Source organism: Trachypithecus francoisi, unplaced genomic scaffold (assembly GCF_009764315.1).
Source record: "Trachypithecus francoisi isolate TF-2019V2 unplaced genomic scaffold, Tfra_2.0 Lachesis_group2, whole genome shotgun sequence".
NCBI classification, from domain to species: domain Eukaryota; kingdom Metazoa; phylum Chordata; class Mammalia; order Primates; family Cercopithecidae; genus Trachypithecus; species Trachypithecus francoisi.
This window is the reverse complement of record NW_022681465.1, coordinates 164786815-164812597: the sequence shown is the minus strand read 5'-3', so window position 1 is coordinate 164812597 and position 25783 is coordinate 164786815. Positions and strand designations below refer to the sequence as shown.

The 25783-nt window shown below is 39.2% G+C and overlaps 1 protein-coding gene and 1 pseudogene across 3 annotated transcripts in view; one reads left to right on the top strand and one right to left on the bottom strand.

The window, feature by feature from the left end:
- Positions 1 to 212: 212 nt before the first annotated feature.
- On the bottom strand, positions 213 to 1404 carry LOC117064611 (annotated as a pseudogene).
- Positions 1405 to 6358: 4954 nt separating this feature from the next.
- The window catches only part of PRRC1 (proline rich coiled-coil 1), a 32909-nt gene continuing 13484 nt past the window's right edge, over positions 6359 to 25783 (top strand). The window contains exons 1-6 of one of the 3 annotated variants that reach the window (XM_033181373.1): positions 6359 to 6556; positions 12222 to 12343; positions 13293 to 13682; positions 15429 to 15589; positions 19473 to 19575; positions 22606 to 22769. In XM_033181373.1, coding sequence (XP_033037264.1) covers positions 12241 to 12343; positions 13293 to 13682; positions 15429 to 15589; positions 19473 to 19575; positions 22606 to 22769 — 921 coding nt within the window. In that variant the 5' untranslated portion in view covers positions 6359 to 6556; positions 12222 to 12240. Of the gene's footprint in view, positions 6568 to 12221; positions 12344 to 13292; positions 13683 to 15428; positions 15590 to 19472; positions 19576 to 22605; positions 22770 to 25783 lie in introns of all 3 variants that reach the window. The other 2 variants (XM_033181374.1, XM_033181375.1) reach the window with 2 other exon arrangements.

Sequence of the window (25783 nt, the reverse complement as noted above, 5' to 3'; positions counted from 1 at the left end):
ATTACATGGGGGAAATTTTTAAAAAATCACCAACAATAACAAAAAATAAAATCCATTCACTCTGCTGCTGTTTCAAAATTTCAAAGTTAGTTTTTGGATGCCCTTCCCCCCAACCCTGTTTGTAAGGAACTAAAACATTACAATCGGTGAACAGCAAAGATTTCACTACACCTCAAATGCAGAACACCAACGAAGCAGAGGAATGTTGGCTTTCTAAACAGAAGCAGATAGAAAAACAAAACAAAACAAAAAAGATGCAGGACTCCTTCAGTTCTTCACTAGTCTTAGAAAAACTTTCTGGAATACTGCTTCACATTGTTCTGCATCTAATACTGTGCATTCTGTATCTGGTCCTTTGTTCCTGTAATGGTAATGATCTGATTTTCGGATCCTTTTAAAGGCTCATCAGTTTTGATCATAGTTCCCAACTCATGACGGGTTTAATCCGCTGACCACTTTTGCCAATAATAGATCCAGTCAAATCTTTGGGAATAGTTACTTGTATAGTAATAATAGGTCCACCAAGATCACCATACGAGCCACGACCCCCTGCATGGGAATAATCATATCTGGAGCCACTCTGTGGTTCATAAGCCATCTGCCATTCTGATGGGCTCCATGTATCTATTGTACAGTTCCAAGTTTCATCAGGACTGAAACCAACCATGCCGTTCTAACAGTCTCTAGGTCTCCCTCTTCTGTCACAGGTCATTAGGTCTCCCCACTCTAGGTGGTGGTAGTGGTGGAGGAAGAGGAAGATTCCAAGCTCTGCTACCACCCCGGCCATCTCGTCCAGGAGGAGGAGGAGGTGATCCTCGACGAGGGCTCATATCTCTTCTAGATGGAGGCATGGGACGCCCACCCCAACCAGGAGGCATTCTGTCAAAACCACCTCTTCCCCACATCGGAAATCCCACTGGGCATCCAGGGTGGTCATCAAACATCATTGCAAAACCACCATAATCATAGGTTTCATTGTAAAATTTGGGATCATAAGGCTATACAGGTCCTTTGATGGGAGACTCAGATATAAGATCAAGGATGATCTTTATGCAATCTACAACCCTATTGGGTTTTCCTCCAATAAGAACAGCTCTGTCAGTGGGATGAGAACAGCATTCCTAGAAAAGCTTGATGGTTGTTTGAGAGTTCTCTCAAAGTTCTTTGATTTTAGCACCTTTGACCCCAATATTCCTCCTGCTAGACTCTGATGAAACAACAGCCTCAACTCGCAGTCAAAGTCACTTCCTTTATAGTGTTGGTAATTTAAGCACTCAACAGCATCAGATTCCAGCGGGAGCTGGCTGGTTGCAGTGAGTAATGGCAACTTCAGGTCCTCTTCCAAGGTAAGGATGATTTTCTTCAGAATTTCTCCAATTGTTTCAATATCAGCACTGATACTCAGTATGCTCCAATTGTTTCAGTATCAGCACTGATACTCAGGGGCCACTGCTGTCTGAGACTGAAACACTAGCATTGTAGTCCGTACAGAGAGCCTCGATATTCTTGCCTCCTTCTCCAATCACTGCCCCAGCAATCTTGCTCTGAAGCAGAATGCATAATTCAACCATCTCATCAGTGTTTCTAGATCTTTTCAATGCTTGTTCCTATTCCATATCTTCTGCAGGACGTTTACCAAATTCACCATTGGTTTCAGTGTTAGGGAAGGTTTCTTCTGGCTATACAGTTTCCACTTGTATTAAAGGGACACACCAAGCTATAGGCCACGAATAAGTGGGACACAGGCCGAGTTTGCTCCTTTAAGGAAAATTAAAATAGATTCTAGTGATGATTATGTGTGTGGGGGCAAAGGACAGGTATTGAAATTTTCACACTAAACTCATGTAAAAATGAGTGACTTCTTGATATCTCTGTAATAGGATAACCCATAAGTTCTATTGTCCAAATTGTAACATTTTTTAGAATAAGAGGTGAGTACTTTAAAAAATAATGCTGGGACAACAATCCTAAAGTGGGAGTGTCCCAGACAAATTGAGAGGTAGGGTCCCACTATAGCTTATTAAATTTCCTTTAGTTGAAAGCAAACAAGCAGACAAACCTTGATTTGGAAATTACAATTCAGACTCAACCAAATAAAAGTCCTTTTGGTTTAAAATAGTTATCATGAGATGAATATTCAGGCAATTTTAAACTCAAAGAATAAGAGCTAACACTGTGAGTTAGGCACTGTGGTAAGCACTCCACACCTATTAAGTCATTTAATCTTCATACAAAAACTATGAGGTAGGTATTAATATGACTATTTGCCCCACTTTATAGCTGAAGAAATGGAGAGACTGTGTTTAGTGGAAGGTCCAAGGTTAACTGGTGACCCAGCAGAGCCAAGATTCCAATCCAGGTTTTTTGGTGCCAGCTGATGTCCTTGTCCACGCTACATTGCCTCTCACACTCTAAGCTTCAGCCCACTTGCCTCCTAAATTTGAATTTCAGATGAACAATAATTTTTTTTTTTTTTTTAGTACAAATGTGTCCTATGCAATATTTGAGACAAGGCTCCTCCTTCTTCTTGGTTGCCAAAGGAGCTTACTTATCCTCAGCATGGTTGAGTGCTGAGCGTGGGTGTGGGCTTCTGATCTCTATGTCTCAGCCAGTACCCTTGGCGTTATCTGCTGAAGTGTTCTTTTTGGTTGTATAACTCACAGCCTGTTCTCACAGCCTAGTCTCCCAGCAGAGCCCATCATTTCTCAAGCCAGAATCAGCTCTGCCTCTACCCCTGGTTATGCTGCAGATGCCTAGTCTCAGCCTCATCTCTTATCCGCCTAGAAATATTCATATGAATATTTTTGAATGCTTGCATATTCATATGAATATTATGAACATTAAGGACTATCTTAGGAATATTTAAGAATAGGCCGGGTGCGGTGGCTCAGCCTGTAATCCCAGCACTTTTGGAGGCCAAGGTGGGCATATCATGAGTTCAAGAGATCGAGAACATCCTGGCCAACGTGGTGAACCCCCATCTCTACTAAAAATACAAAAATTAGCTGGGTGTAGTGGTGGGTGCCTGTAGTCCCAGTTACTCTGGAGGCTGAGGCAGGAGAATCGCTTGAACCTGGGAGGCAGGGGTTGCAGTGAGCTGAGACTGCACCACTGCCCTCCAGCCTGGTGACAGAGTGAGACTCCATCTCAAAAACGAAAAAAACAAAAAACAAAAAACCAAGAATATTTAAGAATAGACCTAATAAACCTGATTTGGGCTAGAAGAAAAGCCTCAACTCAGATGGGAAACAGTTTTTTGTTTGCCTATGTTTGTGAGCAAGTAAAGCAAAATTCCACCATAGCACTTGCTCACTCATTATAGCTCACAAATGAATCCTATCATATGTTAGAGACGTCCTGTAAGGAAGAATTTGATGAGTTGTTAGCAATGACTGAAAAAATAACAAACTAAGCAGCTCGTCGTTCTGCTATAATTTTCCATTGACTCCCTTCATTGTCTGCCACCTAAGAAGAAATCTTCTTACCTTACCACCCACAAAGCAGACAAGCAGCTGAGGTACAGCCTAAGGATTCTAGGTTCCAACTCCAGCTCTATGCACCATTTTCATAGCCTTAGTTTCCACGTTTCTAACACTGGAATAATAATACTTGCCACATAAAGTTTTTTTGAAGTTCAAATGAAAAGTGGTAAGTAAAACATAAAATATAGTAACTGTAAACCAAGGTTAACTTCAAAGCTCATCTTATACCTCATTGTCCATGTAGTGGGTTGAATAGTGCCCACCCCCCAAGAAAGATATGCCCATCTGGAACTTGCTACTATGAACTTATTTGGAAACAAGATCTTCATAAAACCTACAAATATCTTGAGATGATATCATTCTGGATTTAGGGTGGGCCCTAAGCAGAATGAGTATGCACTTACAAGGAAGTATGCTTATAAGAGAAAGGCAGAAGGAGATTTGAGACACAGAGACACAGGGGAGAAGGCCATGTGGAGACAGAGGCAGAGATTGGAGGTATGCTGGCATAGGCCAAAGAACACCTAGAGTCATCAGAAGCTAAAAGGGGCAAGGAAGGATTCTCCACTTGAGCCTTTGGAGAGGCTCTGCTGACACCTTGATTTTGGACTTCTAGCCCCCAGAACTGTGAAGGAATCAATTTCTGTTGTTTTTAGCCAACGGAAACATTAGTTGCGGTAATTTGTTATGATAGTCTTAGGAAACGAATACAGCTTACTCCCAACCCATCAGTAAACCATGATAGCTCCATCTTCAAAATACATCCAGACCGTGTGCCACCTCTACCTCCATTAGGGACACTAAGCCACCATCATCTCATTACTGGTCATCCTGCATTCATCCTCACATGCCCTGCAGTCACACAGTAATCACAGTGTGATCAGAAATTGATGTCAAATCTTGTCAGTGCTCTGCTCAAAACCCTCCACATGCTTCTCATTTCTCTCAGAATGTAACCAAAGGCTTTCTCATGACCTACAAGGCTAGACACGATCTGGCCCCACTCCCTGTCCTTTCTTCTTTAACACTCTCATAGTCCTGCTTCCTTGCTGCTCTGTGCACGTGCCAAGCACACTCCCTCCTTGAGTCTTTGCATGCTCTTCTTTCTGTTCGGATAAGCACAGGCCTGCTGCATTACACATCTCTGCTCACATCACACCTCTTCAGAGAAGCCTTGCCCCTTCATCCTATCTGAAGTGGTCTACTCCAATTACTGTCAATATTACATCACTCTTTGTTGACTCCTCAAAATGTACATCACAAACAGTACTTACTTTATTTTCCTGTTCCTACCCTCTCTCCTATTATAAAGAATGCTCCCTAGGTATCAAGACCTTGTCTGTCTTGTTCATTACTGCATTTCCAGTACCAATGCTCAGCTCATTGCAGCCACTAATAACTATTTGCTGAAAAGATGGAGAAACCAACATACCTTATAGCTATTAAGGGTGTTCACCAGAGAGGATGAAGATGGTATCTGTTTTTAGCACCACCCCAAACAGCACGTTCCAGACACTAACCTGGACCTCCACCTACACGCAGTCTTAGAGGTTAGGAGTCACCGCCAAAGAAAACCACCCATTGTAGTTGCACAGTGAGATCTGAAGTCAGAGTATTGCTACATAGTATTAACTTTTCAGTGAGGTGTTTTAGAATGCTTACAACTGTCAAGTTCAAGAGATAGATTAATGTTAAATCTATAAATGAGTTCCTGAAAAAAAATTGAGAACAACAAAAACAATTTTTTATATCTTTGATGAAAAACAGTTTAAAAAATGTTTTCCGACGGGTGCGGTGGCACACGCCTCCCAGCACTTTGGGAGGCTGAGGTGGGCAGATCACGAGGTCAGGAGTTCGAGACCAGCCTGGCCAACATGGTGAAACCCCGTCTCTACTAAAACTACAAAAATTAACTGGGTGTGGTGGCGTGCACCTGTAATCCCAGCTACTCGGGAGGCTAAGGCAGGATAATTGAGCTGAGATGGCGCCATTGCACTCCAGCCTGGGCGACAGGGCGAGACTCTGTCTCAAAAAAAAAAAAGTTTAAGAAGTTCTCATATGCTCTATTTTATTTGACTCTGGTCACCTGCCTGAGTCAGGGATGGTGGACAGTGTTATTCTTACTTTTCAGGTAGAAATACGGAGACTTATGGAGACTAAGTGACCTGTAGAAGGTCAGACAACTGCACAACTGGCAATAAAGTAGTCTCAGACTCAAATCAAGACCTCTGATTTGAGGTTCCTTATTTTCCTCTATTGTACTCCATTAATTAATTTATTTAATGTACATTATTGAACACCAACTATTTCAGGTACTGTGTTAGGTGCACCATATAATGATAAGAAAGTTGATAATTTGTCTGCTGTTTTACAATTTTAAAAAAAGTGCATACACGTACTTGAGGGGAAAATCAGTACAGCAACTGCTATTCTTCTCCCCTCTCCCTCTTCTCCTAATCCCTCTCTCCTGATATAATCACTGTTATCTGGAAATCTTTGGCTATACAGGCTAAGTCCCCTGTATCTGCCGCGAGGTCCTTCCTGGAGGTGCTGACTGGACTAGATGACCTTGGTTAGATGACGACCAACTAGATGACCTTGGCTAACTCATCTCTATCCCTGGGGCGGCTGTGACACAGGATGAGTGAGCTACGCCTGGTAACAAGAGTGCCACTCTAGTGTAAGGGGGCTGCGAAGCAGAAAGGAGGTCAGCCCTTTGGAGAATGTCTCTAGAGGGTGTGGGCAGAACCACGTCTCCGTGGTTAGGAAGGTCTGGGAACCTAAGTTCAACTTGCCGCGGCCGGGCGGGGTTCACAGCGCGTGGGACAGGCGGGGCGTGGCGATGCGGGGCGGAGCGACGGGGCGCGGGCGGGGCAGCGCGGCGCGGCGCGGCGCGCGGCCGACGTGGCAGCGGCAGGAGCATGCGCCGCCAGTGGCCATCTTGTAGGCGGGGACGCGCCGAGGTGAGCTCCAGTGCGCACCTTCGCTGTCTGCTTCAAGCTCTAGTTCTGCGTCCCGACCTGCCTAACATACCCCACCTTCAGCGACCACGCAGGCATTTTCCCGGTCCCCAGGTGATCACCAGATGGCTGCGACGCGCATGTATGAGGCGGGTGGCATGGCATGGCATGGCTTGCAGGCGCCAGAGGCAGACCCCGAGGGACGGTGTCCCTGGAAGGTGGGCGGGCCGGCCGGCGCCACTGGACGCCCATGTAGTTTCCGAGACCCCTAGTCGCGCGGTTCGGGCGCAGCTGTGGCGGCGTGCGGAGTGCAGCAGAGAGGAGTGCACGTCGCAAGATGAGCAGTTTCCGCTGGGGGTGGCACGGTGGGCGCGTTTCGAGGGTCTCGCCCCCGCGACACTTTGCTCCTCTCCAAGGACCAAGGCTGGAGCGCCCTGGCCCTTAGGCCCCACGTTCCAGTGCGCTGACTTCAGGAGAGACTGGCGGCGACCGCCGGTGGACCTTAGCCCTGCCCTGTCTGGCCTGGAGACGTGGCAGAGCCTGAGGGGAGGCAGCTGTCTCCTGAAACAGGATTTCGGCCGCCCTGGCCCTGGAGAGGCCCAGGAGACTCGAGAGTCATCACACCAGGACCGGCAATGAAAGGAAGCTTATTTTCCCTGAGGTTACCCCATCGGTGCTTAGCGCCACTTGGGAGGGGTTTTGCATTCTTTAGTTTCTTTGTTTGGTCTTGGGACCTGCTTCAGTCAAATTTGCAGGATAGCACGTTTCCTGGATTGACAGAATTTATAGCCAATAGTGTTTTTGTCATTCGAAGTAGTTATTTTGAGAGACAACGTGCATTTCTGCAATCGTGACACATCTTGGCATTCAATTTAATTCAGTGAAAATTTATAAAATTTTATTTTGGGGTCAGATTAGGCTCTAGCTAACGCTCACTGTCTGGTAGTAGAGGCAATCTTGTGGCACGAGTAGGTCAGCAATATTTGCTCTTAATGCTTTAAAGTTTATCAAAGCTTCACTATTCCATTTCTTGTAAACTTGTAAATAGCCATCCACTTTTTTTTTTTAAACAAAAACCAAGGCACAAACAAATTGGAACAACAGAGTCTAGCCAAACAGAGCTCAGTTTTCCAAATTTTTCTTCACTTGTTCTTTAGTGTTGATACATAAATAGTACTTTTCGTGACAAGACTTGAGCCCTAAAACAGTTACCGACTCTGACACTTCAGTGGTGTTTTATCATAATAGGTTTTTTTAGTAGGAGGCACTATGTTTATGCATGTAAAATTTACCTCAGTATTGCCATTACGCCAGTTTTCATATTTTAAGCCATTAAAGACAAATAAATTATTGATTCCACTTAATGGCTTTGTATTCATTGTACAGTTTCTTTTGCAGACACATTTGTTAATGTTAGGGATTCTCTTACAGTAGGACTTCTACTAGTCGTTGTAAGGATTGGGGAGCATCTGTAGTAGAAAGTTGAATGATCAGCAAAAAATTAAATGAAGAAAAGAGGTAGCCTTGGTTGAGGAGTGGTAAAATCTCCAACGGGGCATTTCTGGCTCAGGTTATCTACCTTCGATGTATAGGTACTGAATGAAAGGATTCAGCCTCCCTGGATCCCTGTTCTCTACCTAGTGCCATAGATATTTCCTGTGTTCACAAGCCAAACTTTTTGAAAGTCTTACGCGTGTTAGTCTCGCCTGCCACTGCTCGGTTCAGTTTACACTGGAATCTTTCTTCACTCTTTACATGAAAACCACTCTCCCTACATTCGTCTCCAGTTTGGCAAATCCATTGAACTTCTCAGTATCCTATTTGGCTTCTTTGCAGCATTTAATACTGTTGCCCATTCATACTGTGAAACACTGGCTTTTGGACACCACAGTCTCCTGGTTTCTTCCTTTCTTTTTGCTCATCTCTTATTCTCTGCAAGCTTGTCTTCCATCTTACTAAACCAGTAATTGGTTTTACATCATTTTCTCTTATCTCTTGGTATTTTCTTGCATAATCCCTCTCAAAACATGACGTTAGACTATCAGTACACTGATGACACCCACATTTGTGTGGTTGCTAAGCTCCAGACCAAGTCAGTGTCTCTACTTAGATGTTTGTTTCAAGGAACTTAAACAGCATGTCAAAGACTAAACATTTTATGATTTCCCCCATCTGACTCCCCCAGAAAGAACATCAAACACATTGGCCTTTTGCAATGTTTCCTATCTTTGTGCATGGCATCACCATCTATCTAGTTGGGCAAGTCATGCCTCCTTTCCCTGCCTCCATACCCAGTCGGTCACTGAATTTTGCCATCTAATCTTGTCTTGAACTTATTTACTTTTCTCCATCTCCACTATCATCACTTGAGTCTGGGTCAGAGCTTTTCAACTTTGGCACTATTGACGTTTGGGGCCACTTAATTCTTGCGTGTAGGCTGTGCATTGGAGGATTTTTAGTAGTATTCCTAACCTCTTCCTGCTATATGCCAGTAGTAGCCTTCTCGTTGTGACAATAAAAAATGTCTTGGACATTGCCAAGTGACCCGTTGGGGGCATAATCAGCCCCTCCCACTATGAAAATCATTGGTCTAGCTTGTTATATACTTCTGTTTGAACTACTTCTGTATCTTCCTTAATGGCCTCTCTGCATCTGCTCTGTCTGCCCAGTGGCCCAGTCTACATACTTTGTTCAGATCTTTTCAAAAAATAAATATGAATTGCTAATGACTGGAATCAGCCTAAATGTCCTTCAACAGGTAAATGGATAAACTATGGTACATCTATACAATGGAATACTATTCAGCAATAAAAAGGAACCAACTTGATATTTGCAGCAGCTTGCATGAATCTCAAGAACATTATGTTGAGTGGAAAAAAGCCAACTTCAAAAGGTTATACGTTGTATGATTCGATTTATGTAACATTCATGGAATGAGAAAGTGATAGAAAACAGAGCAGTGTTTGCCAGGACTTGTGGCCGATGGGAAGGTAGATAAAGGAATAGCCTGAGGAAGTTTCATTTTAGTGATGGAATAGTTCTATATCCTGGTTGAGGTGGTGGTTGTATGAGATTGTGCATATGATGAAACTTCATAGAACTGTGCACATACACACACAGTAAATGTAAAAATGTGAAATACAAATAAGGTCTATAGTTAATAGTATTGTACCAATTGTCAATTTCATGGTTTTGATCATTGTAGTATAGTTATTTAAGATGCTGTTATTGAGAGAAGCTGGGTTTGGGGTACTCAAGAACTCTGCTGTTTTTACATCATTTTTTGTGAATCTAAAATTGCTTCAAAACAGTTAAAACAAAAGACAGTTATGCTACCCTCAGCTTGAATGCCTTACAATTGTAGAATATAGTAAATTTCTCTTCATAGGTTTTAGCCTGTAAATTGTTAAGTACAATGAGTTCTGAGATCTTCTCCAAAGAACCAATGTATCAGTATGTTCAGATCCCCTGTTCTTTGTTCTTCATTTTAAAGTTTAAATTCCTAGTTCTTTATGGCTCCTTGACCCTAGTTTCAGTAAACAACCCCCTTCTAGCCTCTATCAACTGCTCTGACCTTAGTCACCCTTGGTCACCTGCTCTGACCTTAGTAATCCTTGGTCACCTGCTCTGTTCTTAGTCATCCTGGGTCACCTGTTCTGTAACCATTCTTCCTGCCAAACTACTTACCCTGCTGCTCTGGCTCATACCGTTGCTGTCTTTAAAATAGCCAATCGGAATTAGGTTAGACTGTGTGGTCCAACCCTAGCCCATAGGGGAAAGACACAGCAGTACGGACTAGCTGCATTAGGATAAGAACCCCTTCCCCTCCATTGTTCACGTGTGCTCTTGACATTGCTCCATCTGTGAGATGAACCCGTCTATAGAAGTAAAATTGCCTTGCTGAGAAAGGCAAGCTCGAGTGCTATTTATTTTGCAGCACTGAAAATTTATTTCTAATACAATGACATTCTGTTCTTTAAAAACCCAGGTGTTTTAACCTGGTTTATAAGGCTGAACACCTTCTGGGCTTCTGTCTGCCACTCCAGTCCTGATTCTTCCTTTCTCTCCCTTCACATGGATTTTCTTGAATGTATCTTGTTCTCCCCAGCTCAGTTGGTACATATATTTGCTATATGTTCACATTTTCTGAACTCTGCCTTTCTTCCCTTTCCCAATGAAGTTCTTATCCTTCAAATCCTGGTTTATCTGTGACTTCTTTGGAGAACCCCTTCCTTACCTCCAAGTCAAAAGTCATATTCCTGTTCAAACAAAACTTACCCTCAGGACACATAATTCAGCTACCATTCACTGTAAATTGGTTTTATTATTTGATTGTGTCCTGTACTAGACTGAAGTATCCTATTTGTTTTTACTAATCATTGTTATTTCCAGAGGCACTAGTATAGGGCTCGTCAAGCAGTTGGCCTTCGCTAAAATCTTACTAAATGAATCAAAATATTAAAAACAAATGTAGCATATTTAGAAGTTGGTTCTGTACTTGAGATACACTTCAGAATTTGTAATTTTAAAGAAAGTTTTCTCATATTTTATAATCCATTGTCGTCTGTTAGGACCCTGCTGTCTGATGGCATTTTTGCTATAGTTAATTTTTCTAAAACCTCAGATATGCAGTTTATCTGTTACTGGATATGCTTTAAAATGTGAACCAGGAAAATTGTGAATTAATGTTTTTATCAAATGAAGCACATTTTATTTTCTTTTATTGAGACAAGGTCCTGCTTTGTTGCCCAGGCTGGAGTGCAGTGGCATTCTCACTGCTCCCTGCAGCCTCAACCTCCTGGGATCAGGTTATCCTCTCACCTCAGCATTCTGAGTTGCTGGAACCATAGGCACGTGTCACCCTGCCTGGCTAATTTTTAAATTTTTTGTAGAGATGGAGTCTTCCTATGGTGCCCAGGCTTGTCTCAAACTCTGGTCTCAAGGGATCCTCCTGCCCCTACCTCCCAAAGTGTAGGGTTACAGTCATTAGCCACTGTGCCCGGCTTTTTTTTTTTTTTTTTTTTTAATGTTAATGGGGATATCTTGTACACAGCGCTTTATGAGAGAAGAGGATGGGCTTCAAAAATACGTTAAATAATTACTTATTTTTAGAGATGAGGTCTTGCTGTGTCACCCAGGCTGGAGTGCAGTGGTGCAGTAATAGCTCACTGCAGCCTTGAACTCCTGGGTTCAAGCCATCCTGCCACCACAGCCTCCCAGAGTCCTGGGATTTCAGGCGTGAGCCACCGTGCCCAGCCTCATTGTTATTTTAAATTTAATAATGATTGAAATTTATGTTTATTTACTTGTTTTTATTTTTTAGAAATGAGATCTTGCTATGTTGCCCAGGCTTGTCTCCAACTCCTAGCCTCAAGTGATCCTCCCGTCTTGACCTCCCAAAGTACTGGGATTATAGGCATGAGACACCACACCTGGCTCAGGCATAACTACCTCTAACATGCATTCATGTGGCAGAAATCAAATTAGTAGTTTACTGTTTGAAATGTAGTAGATAATTCGTTGTGTTGTTATTATGAGATTATTTCCCAGTTATAAAGTATCTACATGGGAATGTTACAGATTGTTTGATATTAAATATAGATTGCTTTCTTAGAAGTTTGGACAAACTCTTCATGTGGAAATAAGTTGCATTGTAAATAGTAAAGGTGGACGTCTATCTCTTGATGATTTTTTTTTTAGTCGTTCTCTAACTATTCAAGCTTTACAAATATACTTTTGGTTACTGTGTAATGTTTGTTACATTTTTATATTTTTACAGTAACCATAATTGAAGAAAAATGATGGAAGAGAGTGGAATAGAGACAACACCACCTGGAACTCCTCCACCAAATCCTGCAGGACTGGCTGCTACTGCCATGTCTTCCACCCCTGTTCCACTAGGTACACGTAGTTGTCTAATGTCTCATGTGTTTTGAGAATAGTGAAGATGCTATCATCTTTTCTCAGAGTCGATTAAGAAAAGAATGCATATATTAAAACTTCTCTATTAATTTTTAGGATGAAAGGAAATAGCCTTTATAATTTAAAGAGTAGAAAGACTTTTGTATTTAAAGTAAGAAAACAGTGTTTTGCTTTAGGTAGACTTTTGTTCTTTATGTTCATAATTTTACAAAACATCATTTATATTATGACAAAAATATCCTAAAAATCATGTGTTAGCTTTGTCTACTGTTCTTTTTCTTTTTTTTTTTGAGATGGAGTTTCACTTGTCGCCCAGGCTGGAGTGTAGTGGTGCGATCTCATCTCACTGCAGCCTCCACCTCCTGGGTTCAAGTGATTCTCCTGCCTCCGCCCCCTGAGTAGCTGCGATGACAGGCAAACTTGCCATCATGCTCAGCTAATTTTTGTATTTTTAGTAGAAAGGGGGTTTCACCATTTTGGCCAGGCTGGTCTCAAACTCCTGACCTCAGGTGATAGACCTGCCTCAGCCTCCCAAAGTCCTGGGATTATAGGTGTGAGCCACTGCACTTGGCCTACTGATCTATGACTTTGTGGTGATTAACCTATCTGAGCCTTCAGGGCATAGGTTTATATGCTCAAACTAGGGATGAAAAATTGCTTTATTTTATTAAAAATACACCAAAACAAACCAAAAAGCAAAAGCGAACAATACCATAGGTTCATACAGCTGCTTCTTTTACTTATGGGGGTTGAAAGTCATTTACACTCAATTACATTTGTTGTATATTTTAAATTACACATTTTAAAATAATTCTTATGATATGCTCTGGTAAGTTTAAAAATTTTGCAAGGAAGTAATGAGACAGTTTGTAAACTAAATAAAAAACATTTCTAATTCTGTGGTTTTATCCTCTCCACTTTTTTCTAGCGGCAACCAGTTCTTTTTCTTCTCCAAACGTATCCTCCATGGAGTCCTTCCCGCCACTCGCATACTCTACTCCTCAGCCGCCCCTTCCTCCTATGAGGCCTTCAGCGCCATTACCTTTTGTGCCTCCTCCGGCAGTTCCTTCTGTCCCACCACTTGTTACTTCTATGCCACCTCCTGTTTCTCCATCAACTGCTGCTGCCTTTGGTAATCCTCCTGTATCCCACTTCCCACCTTCAACTTCTGCCCCAAACGCTCTTTTACCTGCACCCCCTTCGGGTCCTCCTATATCAGGATTTTCTGTTGGTTCAACTTACGACATTACAAGGGGACATGCAGGGAGAGCTCCCCAGACACCCCTGATGCCATCATTTTCTGCACCTTCAGGAACAGGTAATTCTCTCTTCTTAATACTTTGAGATACATGGCTATTAATTAATGTTTTATTCTTTTTTAAAATAGTAGCTTTGTTGAGATGTAATTTATGTACTCTACAGTTCACCCAATTTAAGCATACAGTTCCATTGTTTGTTTACATACAGACTTGTGCATCCCTTGTCACAAGTTTATAACCTTTTCATCACTTTAAAAAAGAAACCCTATACTTTTTAGCATCAGCCCCTACTGTCCCCCAAATCGTCACAGCTCTAGGCAGCTACTAATCTACTTTCTATATATATAGATTTGCTTATCCTGGTCATTTCCTATAGATGGCATCATATAATATGTGGTCTTTTGTGACTGGCAACTTTCACTTAAATATTTTCACTTAACTATTTCACTTAAATATTTTCACTTAACTATTTCACTTAAATATTTTCACTTAACTATTTCACTTAAATATTTTCAAGGTTCGTCCATGTTATGGCATTTGTCAGTACTTCGTTCCTTCCCTTTCATGGCTGCATAATATTCCAGTGTATGGATATGTATACCACATTTCGTTCATTCAGTGAATCAATGTTGGGTTGTTTCCACTTTGTGGCTGTTTAGATAATGCTGCTATAAATATTTGTTTACAAGTTTTTATATGGACAGGTTTTTATTTTTCTTGGGTGTCTACCTAGGCACGGAATTGCTGACTTACATGATAATTCTACACCAAACTATTTTCTAAAGCAGGTGTACCATTTTACTTTTTTATCAGCATTGGGCGGGGTCCTACTTTCTCTGCATTAATGTTCTCTTTATTGCTTTCTTTGGTTTTCAGAGTTACTTGTCGCATGTTTTTGCCATTTAAGTTTTTAAAATAAGGCTGGTATAATTTAGTATATGATTTCTTTATGTGATATACAACTCAGATGATTAGTATGGGATGTCAGAAAATTTCAAAATTTTGTCCTAATATTTGTTAATTTATAGAGAAATTTGAAGGTGAAGTCTGAGTTTTTTTAAGTTTTACTGAAAAAATTATCAGGACTGACTGTTCCAGGGAGTAGTGTTTTTTTAGCCAGGTAAAAATTCAAAAACAAATAAAACCTCATGTATGCCAAAAGTTTGTGATATTAGGTCATTTCCTTTCCTAGGTCAGTTACATCTACTTGTTTTGTTTCTTTGGAATAATTGTTGCAAATGAGTTATCAAAACTTTGTGCTTGTCATCCTCTGCCTGTTGTTTCTCATTTTAGGGAAAAGAAGCAACTTTGCTGTGATTTTTATTATCTGTCTTTCCCTGTCTACCTTTACAAATGAAACTTACTGCAGAGTACAAGTACTATATTTATGTCTATGTATATATGAATTTTCTTTTTGAGTTAACATGAAGTATGTGGAGTGCGTGTAAGAATTGCGTGCTTTTTTGTGATGAACTTCAGTGCTCAATTAATTTTATGGATTAAAGAGACCTGAACTACAGCTGTTCATATCCAAGTGCTGAATAGGACAGACCTGAAGAACTTTTGGATATATGCTTTTTGTCGATTTTCAGGATACTTGGTGTAAGACTATGTAAAGGGGAATACATTTCTCTTTGGAAATTCTGTTTAATTTGCATTTTATAAAGGTTTGTGTTAATCCTTGAGTTTATAACTCAGTCTTCAAATGCCTGAATATTAATATTAAAGTTGTTTGAGCTACTCCTTTTTATAGGAAAAAGTTTTTGGAATAAATTATACATATTAAAATTTTTGCCATTGACTAGGTCTTTTGCCAGCTCCTATTACTCAGCAAGCCAGTTTGACATCTCTGGCACAGGGAACTGGAACCACATCAGCCATTACTTTCCCAGAGGAGCAAGAAGACCCTAGAATTAATAGAGGTCAGGATGAAGCATCTGCTGGTGGGATCTGGGGTTTTATTAAGGTAAGAGGTATTTGAAAATTATGTTTAATTTTCTAATTTTAAAACTAATAGTTTTCATTAGAGAAAATTTTGAAAATACAGAATGGCACAAGGAAAAATAAAATTCTTTTTTATTAGCAGTTTTCTGTAGCTGCTATCAGTCTCTTGCTTATGGATATCTGTGTAAACGTTCCTTTGAATTAAAATCAAATTGAAGTAGTGACTGGTCGGATGGATACTATTTCGTGTTTTCTGGTTTTTACTGAGCATATATCATGGACATCTTCCTGGCCATAAAATATTTTTTTCAGAAACGTATTTTGGTTTTTCTTGTGGCTGCTTCACTATACACGCTGTTGCATTTATTTCCCATGTTTTATTTTGCTATTCTGCCTATTGGCATTTTCTAATTGTAATTATTTTTCTAAATTAGTTGATTTATTTTAATTGACAAACATTGTATGTGTTTATTATGTACAACATGATGTATATATGAAGCATGTATACATTCTGGAATGGCTGAATTGAGCTAATTAACATATGCAATACCTCACATATGTACAATTTTTTGTGGTGAGAAAACTTACAAAACCTTAAATATAAGATTTTATATTTCAAGAATATAATGTGTTGTTTTTTTTTTTTTTTTTTTTTTTTTTTTTTTTTTTTTTTTTTTTTGAGACGGAGTCTCGCTCTGCCGCCAGGCTGGAGTGCAGTGGCCGGGTCTCAGCTCACTGCAGCTCCGCCTCCCGGGTTTACGCCATTCTCCTGCCTCAGCCTCCCGAGCAGCTGGGACTACAGGCGCCCGCCACGTCGCCCGGCTAGTTTTTTTGTATTTTTTAGTAGAGACGGGGTTTCACCGTGTTAGCCAGGATGGTCTCGATCTCCTGACCTCGTGATCCGCCCGTCTCGGCCTCCCAAAGTGCTGGGATTACAGGCTTGAGCCACCGCGCCCGGCTAATGTGTTGTTTTTAACTATAGTCACCATGTTGTAGAAGAGATCTCTTCTAATTGTAATTCTTATCAATAAATCATCATAATGATAGGTCTGGCATGGTGACTCATGCCTGTAATCTTAACACTTTGGGAAGCCCGGGCAGGGGAATTGCTTGAGCCCAGGAGTTTTATATGAGACCAGCCTGAGCAACATAATGAGACCCAGTCTCTATCAAAAACTTAAAACAATTAGCCAGGCATTGTAGCATGTACCTGTGGTCCCATCTACCCAGAGGCTGAGGTGGTAGGATTGTTTGAGCCCAGGAGGTCCAGGCTGCATGAGCTGTGATCATGATACTGCATTCCAGTCTGAGTGACAGAGTGAGACCCCGTCTCAAAAAAAAAAAACAACCAAAAAACTATGTGAGCACTGTTTTATGTAAATCTTTATGGACATCTTTTTTTCCTCTGAATTAATTCCTGATGAACATTTGAGTGAACATTTGAAAAAATTGATACATACTCCACTCTTGGAAGTTTATACCAAAATACACTGGTATAGCATTTTTCACTTGCCAGCAGTAGTTATTAATTTGGACTAGGATATTTTCTGATTTGACAGGCAAGAAATAATACCACATTTTAATTTGCTTTCCTTTGCTACTGAATTTGAACATTTTCTCATATGATTTGTAGCCATTTATATTTTTCTTTTGTGAAATATTGGTTCTTTGCCTAGTTTTAAATTGGGAAGATTTTCTTTTGTTAATTTGTAAGAGTTCCTAATACAGTAAGAGTACTTTTCTGTATGCTCTCATATATTGCAGTTTTCTCAACTTTTAGTTTACATTTTAATGTTATTACCCTTTTTGACAAAAAAGTTCTTCAGTTTCAGAAGTCAGTTCTATCTCTTCTCTCCTCTCCTCTCCCCTCCCCTCCCCTCCCCTCCCCTCTCCTCTCCTCTCCTCTCCTCTCCTCTCCTCTTCTTGACAAAGTCTTACTTTTATCACCTAGGCTGGAGTGCAATGGCACGATATTGGCTTACTGCAACCTTGCCTCCTGGATTCAAGCAATTCTGCTGCCTCAGCTTCCCAAGTAGCTGGGATTACAGGTGTGTGCCACCACGCCTGGCTAATTTTTTTGTATTTTTAGTAGAGACGGGGTTTCACCATTTTGGCCAGGCTGGTCTCGAACTCCTGACCTCGAGATCCACCCGCCTCGGCCTCCCAAAGTGCTGGGATTACAGGCGTGAGCCACTGCAGGCGGCCTCTCTTTTTCTTTACATTTTTTTTCTTTTTTAATGCTAAAAAAGACCTTTTCCCACTATGATACTGTGATAAATGTTTTTCTATGATCCCTTTCTAGTTCCCTTAACGTTTAATTTTTTAGACACTTAGCATTTAATATAGTTGATATTTCTTTACTATATGAGGTAGAGATCAAACTTAATTTTCTTCCAACTACTCAATGGAGTCTTTCAATATCATATCCCCATTGATTTTTTATGACTCCTTTATCTTCCTTAGGAAATTGTGTGTTAAAATCAGCTTCTGGCCTCTGTATTGTAGTCCATTGCTGTTTCCCTGTTCTTGTAGTAGAGCACACTGTTTTAATTACTTACTTTGTGTTCATTGTACTAATATTTGCTGACGTGGGGATGTGGAGCATTCAGTGATAAGATAGAAAGGACAGTTCAAGTCTGCATTTATAAATGTGTATCAGTATTTAGTTGTATAAGTTGTATGAGTGGCTGATTTCTCTTTTCTTCTGAATTTTTCCTTACTCATCTTTCCCAATTTTTTTTTCCAATGAATTTTGAAATCATTCTGCCAAGTTCCAATATTCAGCTAAGGATTTGTTTGCAATTTTACTGTTATAATTTATTATTATATTAAAGATTTAAAATTGATAGATGGTTGACTGATTTATAGCATTTGAGCTTCATGTTTCGGGAATGTGGCATTTTTCTAAGCTTGTTTTTTTTTTTTTTTAATACCCCTCTGTACTTTAAAAAAGTTTTTTTTTGCATACAGACTACAACATTTTGTCTCTTGTTAGGAGCATGTGTCAGTGTGTTTGTCATGAATCGTAATACCCAGTTCAACTTTATAGGTCTTAGAAATAGTAGTAAGTCATGATGTTTCAGCATATGGTTGGTTGGCAGTCTTAAATTTCAATTTTATGAACTAATCTTTTCCTGAGTCACCTTAGTTTAATGGCAGATTAGAAGATGGGGAATCATGGCCGGTTAGTCAGATGCCATCTCAGGAGGCACTGCTCCCTGGAGTGTCTTTTACCCTCTGTGAAATACTGCACAGGAAGGAATACTCAAGACTTGGTTCCTTCTGTCTGGTAATAATGGCTCTAAGAATCCAGAGAAATAGATCTGACTATAAATGGAGAGTTTGGGAATGTATAAAATGAGAAACAAAAAGTAGGAAAAAGAAGAAACTAGTAGAAGATAGCAAAATGTTGTGTGTTAAGGTAATAAGTAACTCTTCTGCCCCCAGATGAGAAGTGTTTTTACTCTTTTTATTTATTTTTTATTAGGGAACAAGTGTGGACTTATGTAGACAACTGATTGGGACCTTTATTTGGGACCCTAAGGGACAAGTTTTGCCCAATCTTTTATATAAATAAGTAGAAATGAAATTATATATATGTAATAAATATATGTATATACACACATATATATGTATATATGTAGTATAGCATCCTTTCCATACCCATGTTACTCAAAGCGTGGTCTGTAGATTGCTGCTGGTCTGCACACTGCTATGAGTCAGGAAGAAAAATTGAGAGTATCATTAAGAAACTTAATAGCCATTTGATATTGTCATGACCTTAGATATCTTACAAAAGTACTGGTTTAGGATGCATTGGAAACTTAAAAAAGTTTTCTTCACAATCATGGTCATGGTGTTCCTCACTTAGAGTGCATACTTATATATTAATTTGTTTTATGCAGGGCGTGGCTGGGAATCCTATGGTGAAGTCTGTGCTTGATAAGACAAAACATTCAGTAGAAAGCATGATTACAACGCTGGACCCTGGCATGGCTCCCTATATCAGTATGTACATAAGTTAGACCAGTATCTGCCATTTTTTTTAAAGTGTATGTCCATGTCAGCCACTAATTGTAATTCTCTGTTTCCACTGATTGTGTAATCAGTGGAAATTCCTATTATGTTCTTGCATTAATTTGATTGTCAGTCTTAGTTTTTGGTGTTACTAATTCAACTTTTTAAAAAGTCATTATTAAATAACTTTTGAAAATCTCACAGAATGATCTTAGAAGGAGTAAAAGCCATGAATTATTAGTATGCTTGCTGATTTTAATTGTAAATACAGGTTAACATTGCTTTATATGAATTTTACTTTATTCACTACTGACATTTGAAGTGATGCTTGTTTCATACTTTTTTTTTACATTTCTCCTGTTATCTATTTTAATTAAATATGTTTATGTAATTGAGGAATAATATTTTTGGAGTAAGCAAATCTAGTTAATAATATCTGATGACTGGGTATATTGGGAAAGCTATTTTTAACCACCTCTGAACACTAATCATCCAGAATCTTCCAGACAGTTGATAGATACTGTCTGTTATTTAATTTTTATGTGCTTGTCCAATATGTGAAAAAATACCACTTACAAGTCTCAGTGACCAATTATTAGTAATTCTGTAAAAGATAACTTTTAAGTCAAAATTGTTCAGCAGGTACCTGAACAGAGATTTCAGTGGCAATAAAAAGCCAATAGCTTTCACAAGTCTTGACTATGTTGGTAGTATACTGTCTAGTAAATATCAAAGGAGAAGGCCTAGCAATGGTTAAGTGTCTTTATTGAATGCTTCTGCCGGGCACTTTCTCATAAGAGCTCTGCAAGGTAGGTATTTTCCTCAAGTTTTGGATGAGGAACCTAGGTTTATAGGGATGTAAGTTATCACCCTAGATCACACAACTTGGTGAAGCTGTATAGTTAGCCACTTTGCTTCCCTTGTAGTAGAAAATTGAATCAAGCATGAAATCAGCTGAGTTGTTCTTTGTGTTTGTAACTGTCCAAAGGATTCAAAATTGGACTCTGCCATATATGTTCTTTTCTTTGCAAGTACATATTTTGAATGAAGGAAACAATATTTTTGGAGCTTTTGCTGTTTTAATGGCTGTACTGTGTTAGACTGTGAAAGCAACCAAGACTGTGAAAGCAATTACCTTATTTAATCCTTAAAGCAAACCCTATGAGGTGCCAGGTGGTTTTCTTCTTCTTTTCTTTTTTTTTTTTTTGAGAAAGGGTCTCACTCTGTCACTCAGAGTGGAGTGCAGTGGCAAGATCTCAGCTCACTACAACCTCTGCCTCCTGGGTTCAGGCTATTCGTGTGTCTCAGTCTTCTGAGTAGCTGGGACCATAGTCGTGTGCCACCACGTCCAGCTAATTTTTGTATTTTTAGTAGAGATGGGGTTTCTCCATGTTGGCCAGGCTGGATGGCAGGTATTTTTCTACAAAGAAACAAGCTCAGTGACTTCCCCAAGGTAAAGAAGCTAGTAAATGATAAAAGCAGAGCTCATACCCAAGGAAGTTTCTCAGAACACTAGTCTTCATGACACCAAGAAAAATGTGTAACACTGAGGGGAAAAAAGAAAGGTACAGAAATGAAATTTCTATTATTAGCAAATGTCCTAACTTAATCAGCTTTAAAAAGTAATAAAATTGAATTAAAAAAAGCTGACACCTTTACTGACAGCAGAACATCACCATCCTTATCTAACAAAACAACTCAAAGTAAATCTTAAGGTTTTTTGTTTTTGTTTCTGTTTTTGTTTTTTTTTTGAGATGGAGTCTCACTCTATCGCTAGGCTGGTGTGCAGTGGTGAGATCTCAGCTCACTGCAACCTCCACCTCCCGGGTTCAAGCGATTCTCCTGCCTCAGCCTCCTGAGTAGCTGGAACTAAAGGTGCATGCCACCATGCCCAGCTAATTTTTGTATTTTTAGTAGAGATGGGGTTTCACCATGTTGGCCAGGATGGTCTTGATTTCTTGACTTTGCAATCCTCCCGCCTTGGCCTCCCAAAGTGCTGGGATTACAGGCGTGAGCCACCGTGCCCAGCCGTCTTAAGGTATTTTTATACAGATATTCTAGGAATCACTTGATGTAACAATTTCAAAAGTGTCAAGAAACTCAGAAAGTATTAGAAATGGCAGGACTACTCATCACAAGCTGAAAAGCCATTTTGAGCTGAAGCTTAATGGAGCAGTACTTAGCTAAGATCAAGAGATGTGTCCCATGTGGAGGAAAAAAGTGGAAAAAAAAAAAGTATATTCTTCTTTTCTTTTGTGTTCTAGTAACTTCTGAAGTTTCCAGTAAAGATGTGATCTGTGAAACATTATGTCAGTCAGGAAAAAGAGATCCATTGTTTTTAAAACCCAAATACTTGAAAATACCTTTCACTGTTCCATGTGATATTTATTAGGGAAAAACAGCCTTGTTTCTAGGGCACAAATGTTTTACATTATAAACAATTTTCATGAAAAATCTTTTTTGCTATTAATGCCAAATATCAGAAAGTGCCATGTTTAGAACCAGGGCTTTGAATTCATTGTATCACAGAAACGTTAAGATTTCTATTTGTGGTATATGCCCAGAACATTGTGGGAATATTTAATAAAAAGCTTGATGACCCCATATTTAAACTATTTTCTAGGTAAAAAGTATATTTCATGGTAGTCCTTGTTTAGTGCATAACTTCTGTGCAGCTCTTTGACAAATCACTTACTATCAGTAAGTCTTTATTTTAATTTTCCATAAATAGAGTATACTAAATGTGTAACTTACACTTAACAAGCCAGATATGTAATTTCTGGCTTGTGATATGTAATGTCAGTTTTAAGTGCTGACATTAGTACTAAGTAGATATGTTACCTTGGGCAAAACTTTGTTGGCCTCAGTTTTCTCAACTATGTAAAAAAGATAATGATCTGTAGCTTGCATGGTTTTATGAAACTGGTAATAATTATGTAAATTAGATGTCAGCACCTGGTATGGTAGTAATTATGAAAATTTCATTAATTTGAAATTTAAATTTTCCTCTGGTCTTTGTAGAATCTGGAGGTGAATTGGATATTGTAGTGACCTCAAATAAAGAAGTAAAAGTTGCTGCTGTCCGAGATGCCTTCCAGGAGGTCTTTGGCTTAGCTATGGTTGTAGGGGAAGCTGGACAGTCCAATATTGCCCCACAACCAGTGGGCTATGCAGCTGGATTAAAAGTGAGTAATAGAACACCATTTTCAGGACATAGAAACTGGCATTTAATTTTTTCATAATTCTGATAATCTGTTGTCTCTATGGAGCTAATAGGCTTTTCCATACTGAAATAGCGATGAACTTTGGTTTTAGTGGACAGCCCTATTGTATTATGAAGATATAGTGGAGTTTGAATTTAAAGAAATCTAAGATAGGTTTTGATTATTGTGGGAGCGAAAGAAACATTGAGAGAGCACAAAAGGAGAGTAGTTAGTCCTAAACGAGATCTTAATCCAGCATTAACATTCAAATCAATTACTGAGATGATAATATCCCTTGAATCCCATAAGCTTTTTGTTATCCCTATTGATAATGCTTAAAAATGTGTAAGTTCTAAGGATTCCATCCTCTCTTTCATACTTTATTTTCCTCTCTTTGTATTATTACCAGCATACAGTCATACAAGAACAAATGAACAGTTCATTGGCATACAAACATCTTTCCCACCTTGAAAAAGAAAGAAAAAACCAAAGGAAACCCCAACAAATTCTTTGACCTCCCTTCCTCTGTAGCTTAATGACCTGTTTTGCTTCCTTTTGCAGCTAAACTCCAAAGAGTTGCCAGCACTTTTCTTATATCCTTTTCACATTCAGTTAAGTCTGCCTCAGTTAGGCTTTCATGTCCAGCACTCCACTGATAGTGCTCTCAAGCTCATGCTAATGTTCTCCATCTTATTTGACTTATCAGAGGCTTTTGAGACAGTTGATCATGCACTTCTCTTTAATGCTTTTTTCACTTGACTTCCAGGATACCACACTTTAGTTTTTCCTCCTTCATTGATTGCTTGCTCCTTCTATACTTCCTTTGCTGATTCCTCCTCTTTCCAGTCTTCTGACGGTCACCTTCTCCTTATCAGTTAACTCTCAGACTATCCCGTGGCTTTAAGTACCATCTCTGTGCTGACAGTACCAAATTTAAATTTCCACCTGAGACCTTTCTGTAGATTCTTGATTTGTATATAAGTTGACTTTTTGACAACTTTACTTGAATATCTCAAACTTAATATGTCTAGAACTTAACTTCTTTCCTCCACATTTGCTCCCTCTAGCCTTCTCCAACTTAATTGATGGCAGTTCTGTCCTTCCGTTTTCTCAGGCAAGAAACCTTGGAGTCAGCCCTGACTTCTCTCATTACCCACTTCTCATCCATCAATAAATCTTATTTGTAAGACAGACAGTTCTTGTTTTTCAACATAATTATGTTCTATAAGGTTGCTACACACTGAATTCATGAATACTGAGCCATTGCTCCCAGGCGAGGTATGATGGTTAGGTCTCTGTGGGCCTCTGGTCACATTTTTGCCAACCTGTCAATACGTAACTTTGTTTTATGCTTCCTTCTGTTTAAATACATTTTTATACACATACATGCACATATTTTTGATTCATTAATATTGAACTCTCACAGTCAGCAGTACTATAACTCATGCTTGAATGCAGCTTATTTAACACACTCATTTTCTCAGTAAGGCATATCATAATCTTCTGCTTAGCAACACTACTGCGCTCCAGCACTACACTTGGGGGCCATTTGAAAACAGCAGTTAACATCGACAAACACAAAGATGCAAAAAAGAGGTGCTAAATAGACCCCAAAAAGGATACCTGTTTACATTATGTCAGCTGAAAGAAGAAGACAGGGCCCTGCCTTGTTCAACCTCAGCTAGGAGTGTATGCATCAGGCAACTCAAATTTCTCATAGCTCTGTGCATGTCCGATTTTGAGGTTGTAAATAAATTTCAGTGTGTAGTCAACTTCACAATTATGTAGAATCCACAAAAATAATAGGATCAACTGTATTTATGTTTAAGGATAAATGCATTTTCATATATGACATTCTGTTACTTAAAGGAGCTTATAATAGCCTGCATTTATTGAGAACATCCCATGAGCCAGGCACATAGACCCTTTACCTGCATTCATTTAATGCCTATAAAGCATTGGAATGAGGTGATTGACATAGCATATTTCACTGGGGAAAAAGTCTGTTGCATTAATTATAATTAGTCACTAAACACAAACCCACACTGACACTAGATTATTTTTAATTCTACTAGGTAGTGCTACATAGGTTTGAGGTGCTCTTTGAGTTGTATTTAGTACTTTATTTAAATAGAATATGAAGTCCTTTTCTTTTACACATATGTGTACTCACTGCAAAACCACTTTTCTGTATTAGGGGCTATTAGGCAGTAGTTATACTCTATGTAAATGTAATGCATTGTATATCATATGAATTAAATTACATGTTTTCTACCTTTTCACCTTTGACAGTGGTCTGTCCTTACACACACAGCAGAGCTGCCAAAAGCACATGCACTTTGAAATGCTTCTTTTCTGTAGTAGGTTTCTCTTGAATTCGAGCCCTAGTGTACATTGCCAATAAGATTTTCTTTGGTCGTAGGTGTTTAGACTTAATAAAATTTAGCAAAACTAACTGATGGCTGTAGGGTTTGAATGAAATCTAGAAATGAAAAAAAAATACAGTAAATGGGTAAAATAAGTATGTATACATAATTGTACATTAAACCAGTCATATAAATATACACACACATATATATACACAGACATATGTATGATAAACCATAAGCATTTATATGGTCGATTTTTAATTGAAAGACTAGAACATGTCACATACTTAGATTGAGAATGTGTTTCAAGATTTCCCAGGAGGTTTTGCAAGTTGGAAAGAGTTTATAGGTCTAAGAAGGAAGACTTTTCAAGATTTAGTTGCAGAGAGTAAACTGAAAAAAATCCTAAATAGAAATGGGTTATTACACAAAATAGTGAGTTCATTTCACTGAAATTAGAGACTAAAATGAGGGTTTTCTCTAAATTGTGAAGCATTATATAAATGTGATATGGAAGTTGGTAACCTTATTTGATGGAAATTATTGTAGTTGCATTTATCTTGTTATAATAGCATTTGACAGATTATTTTACTGCTGATTTTTATCCTTCAAATTTACACATATGAA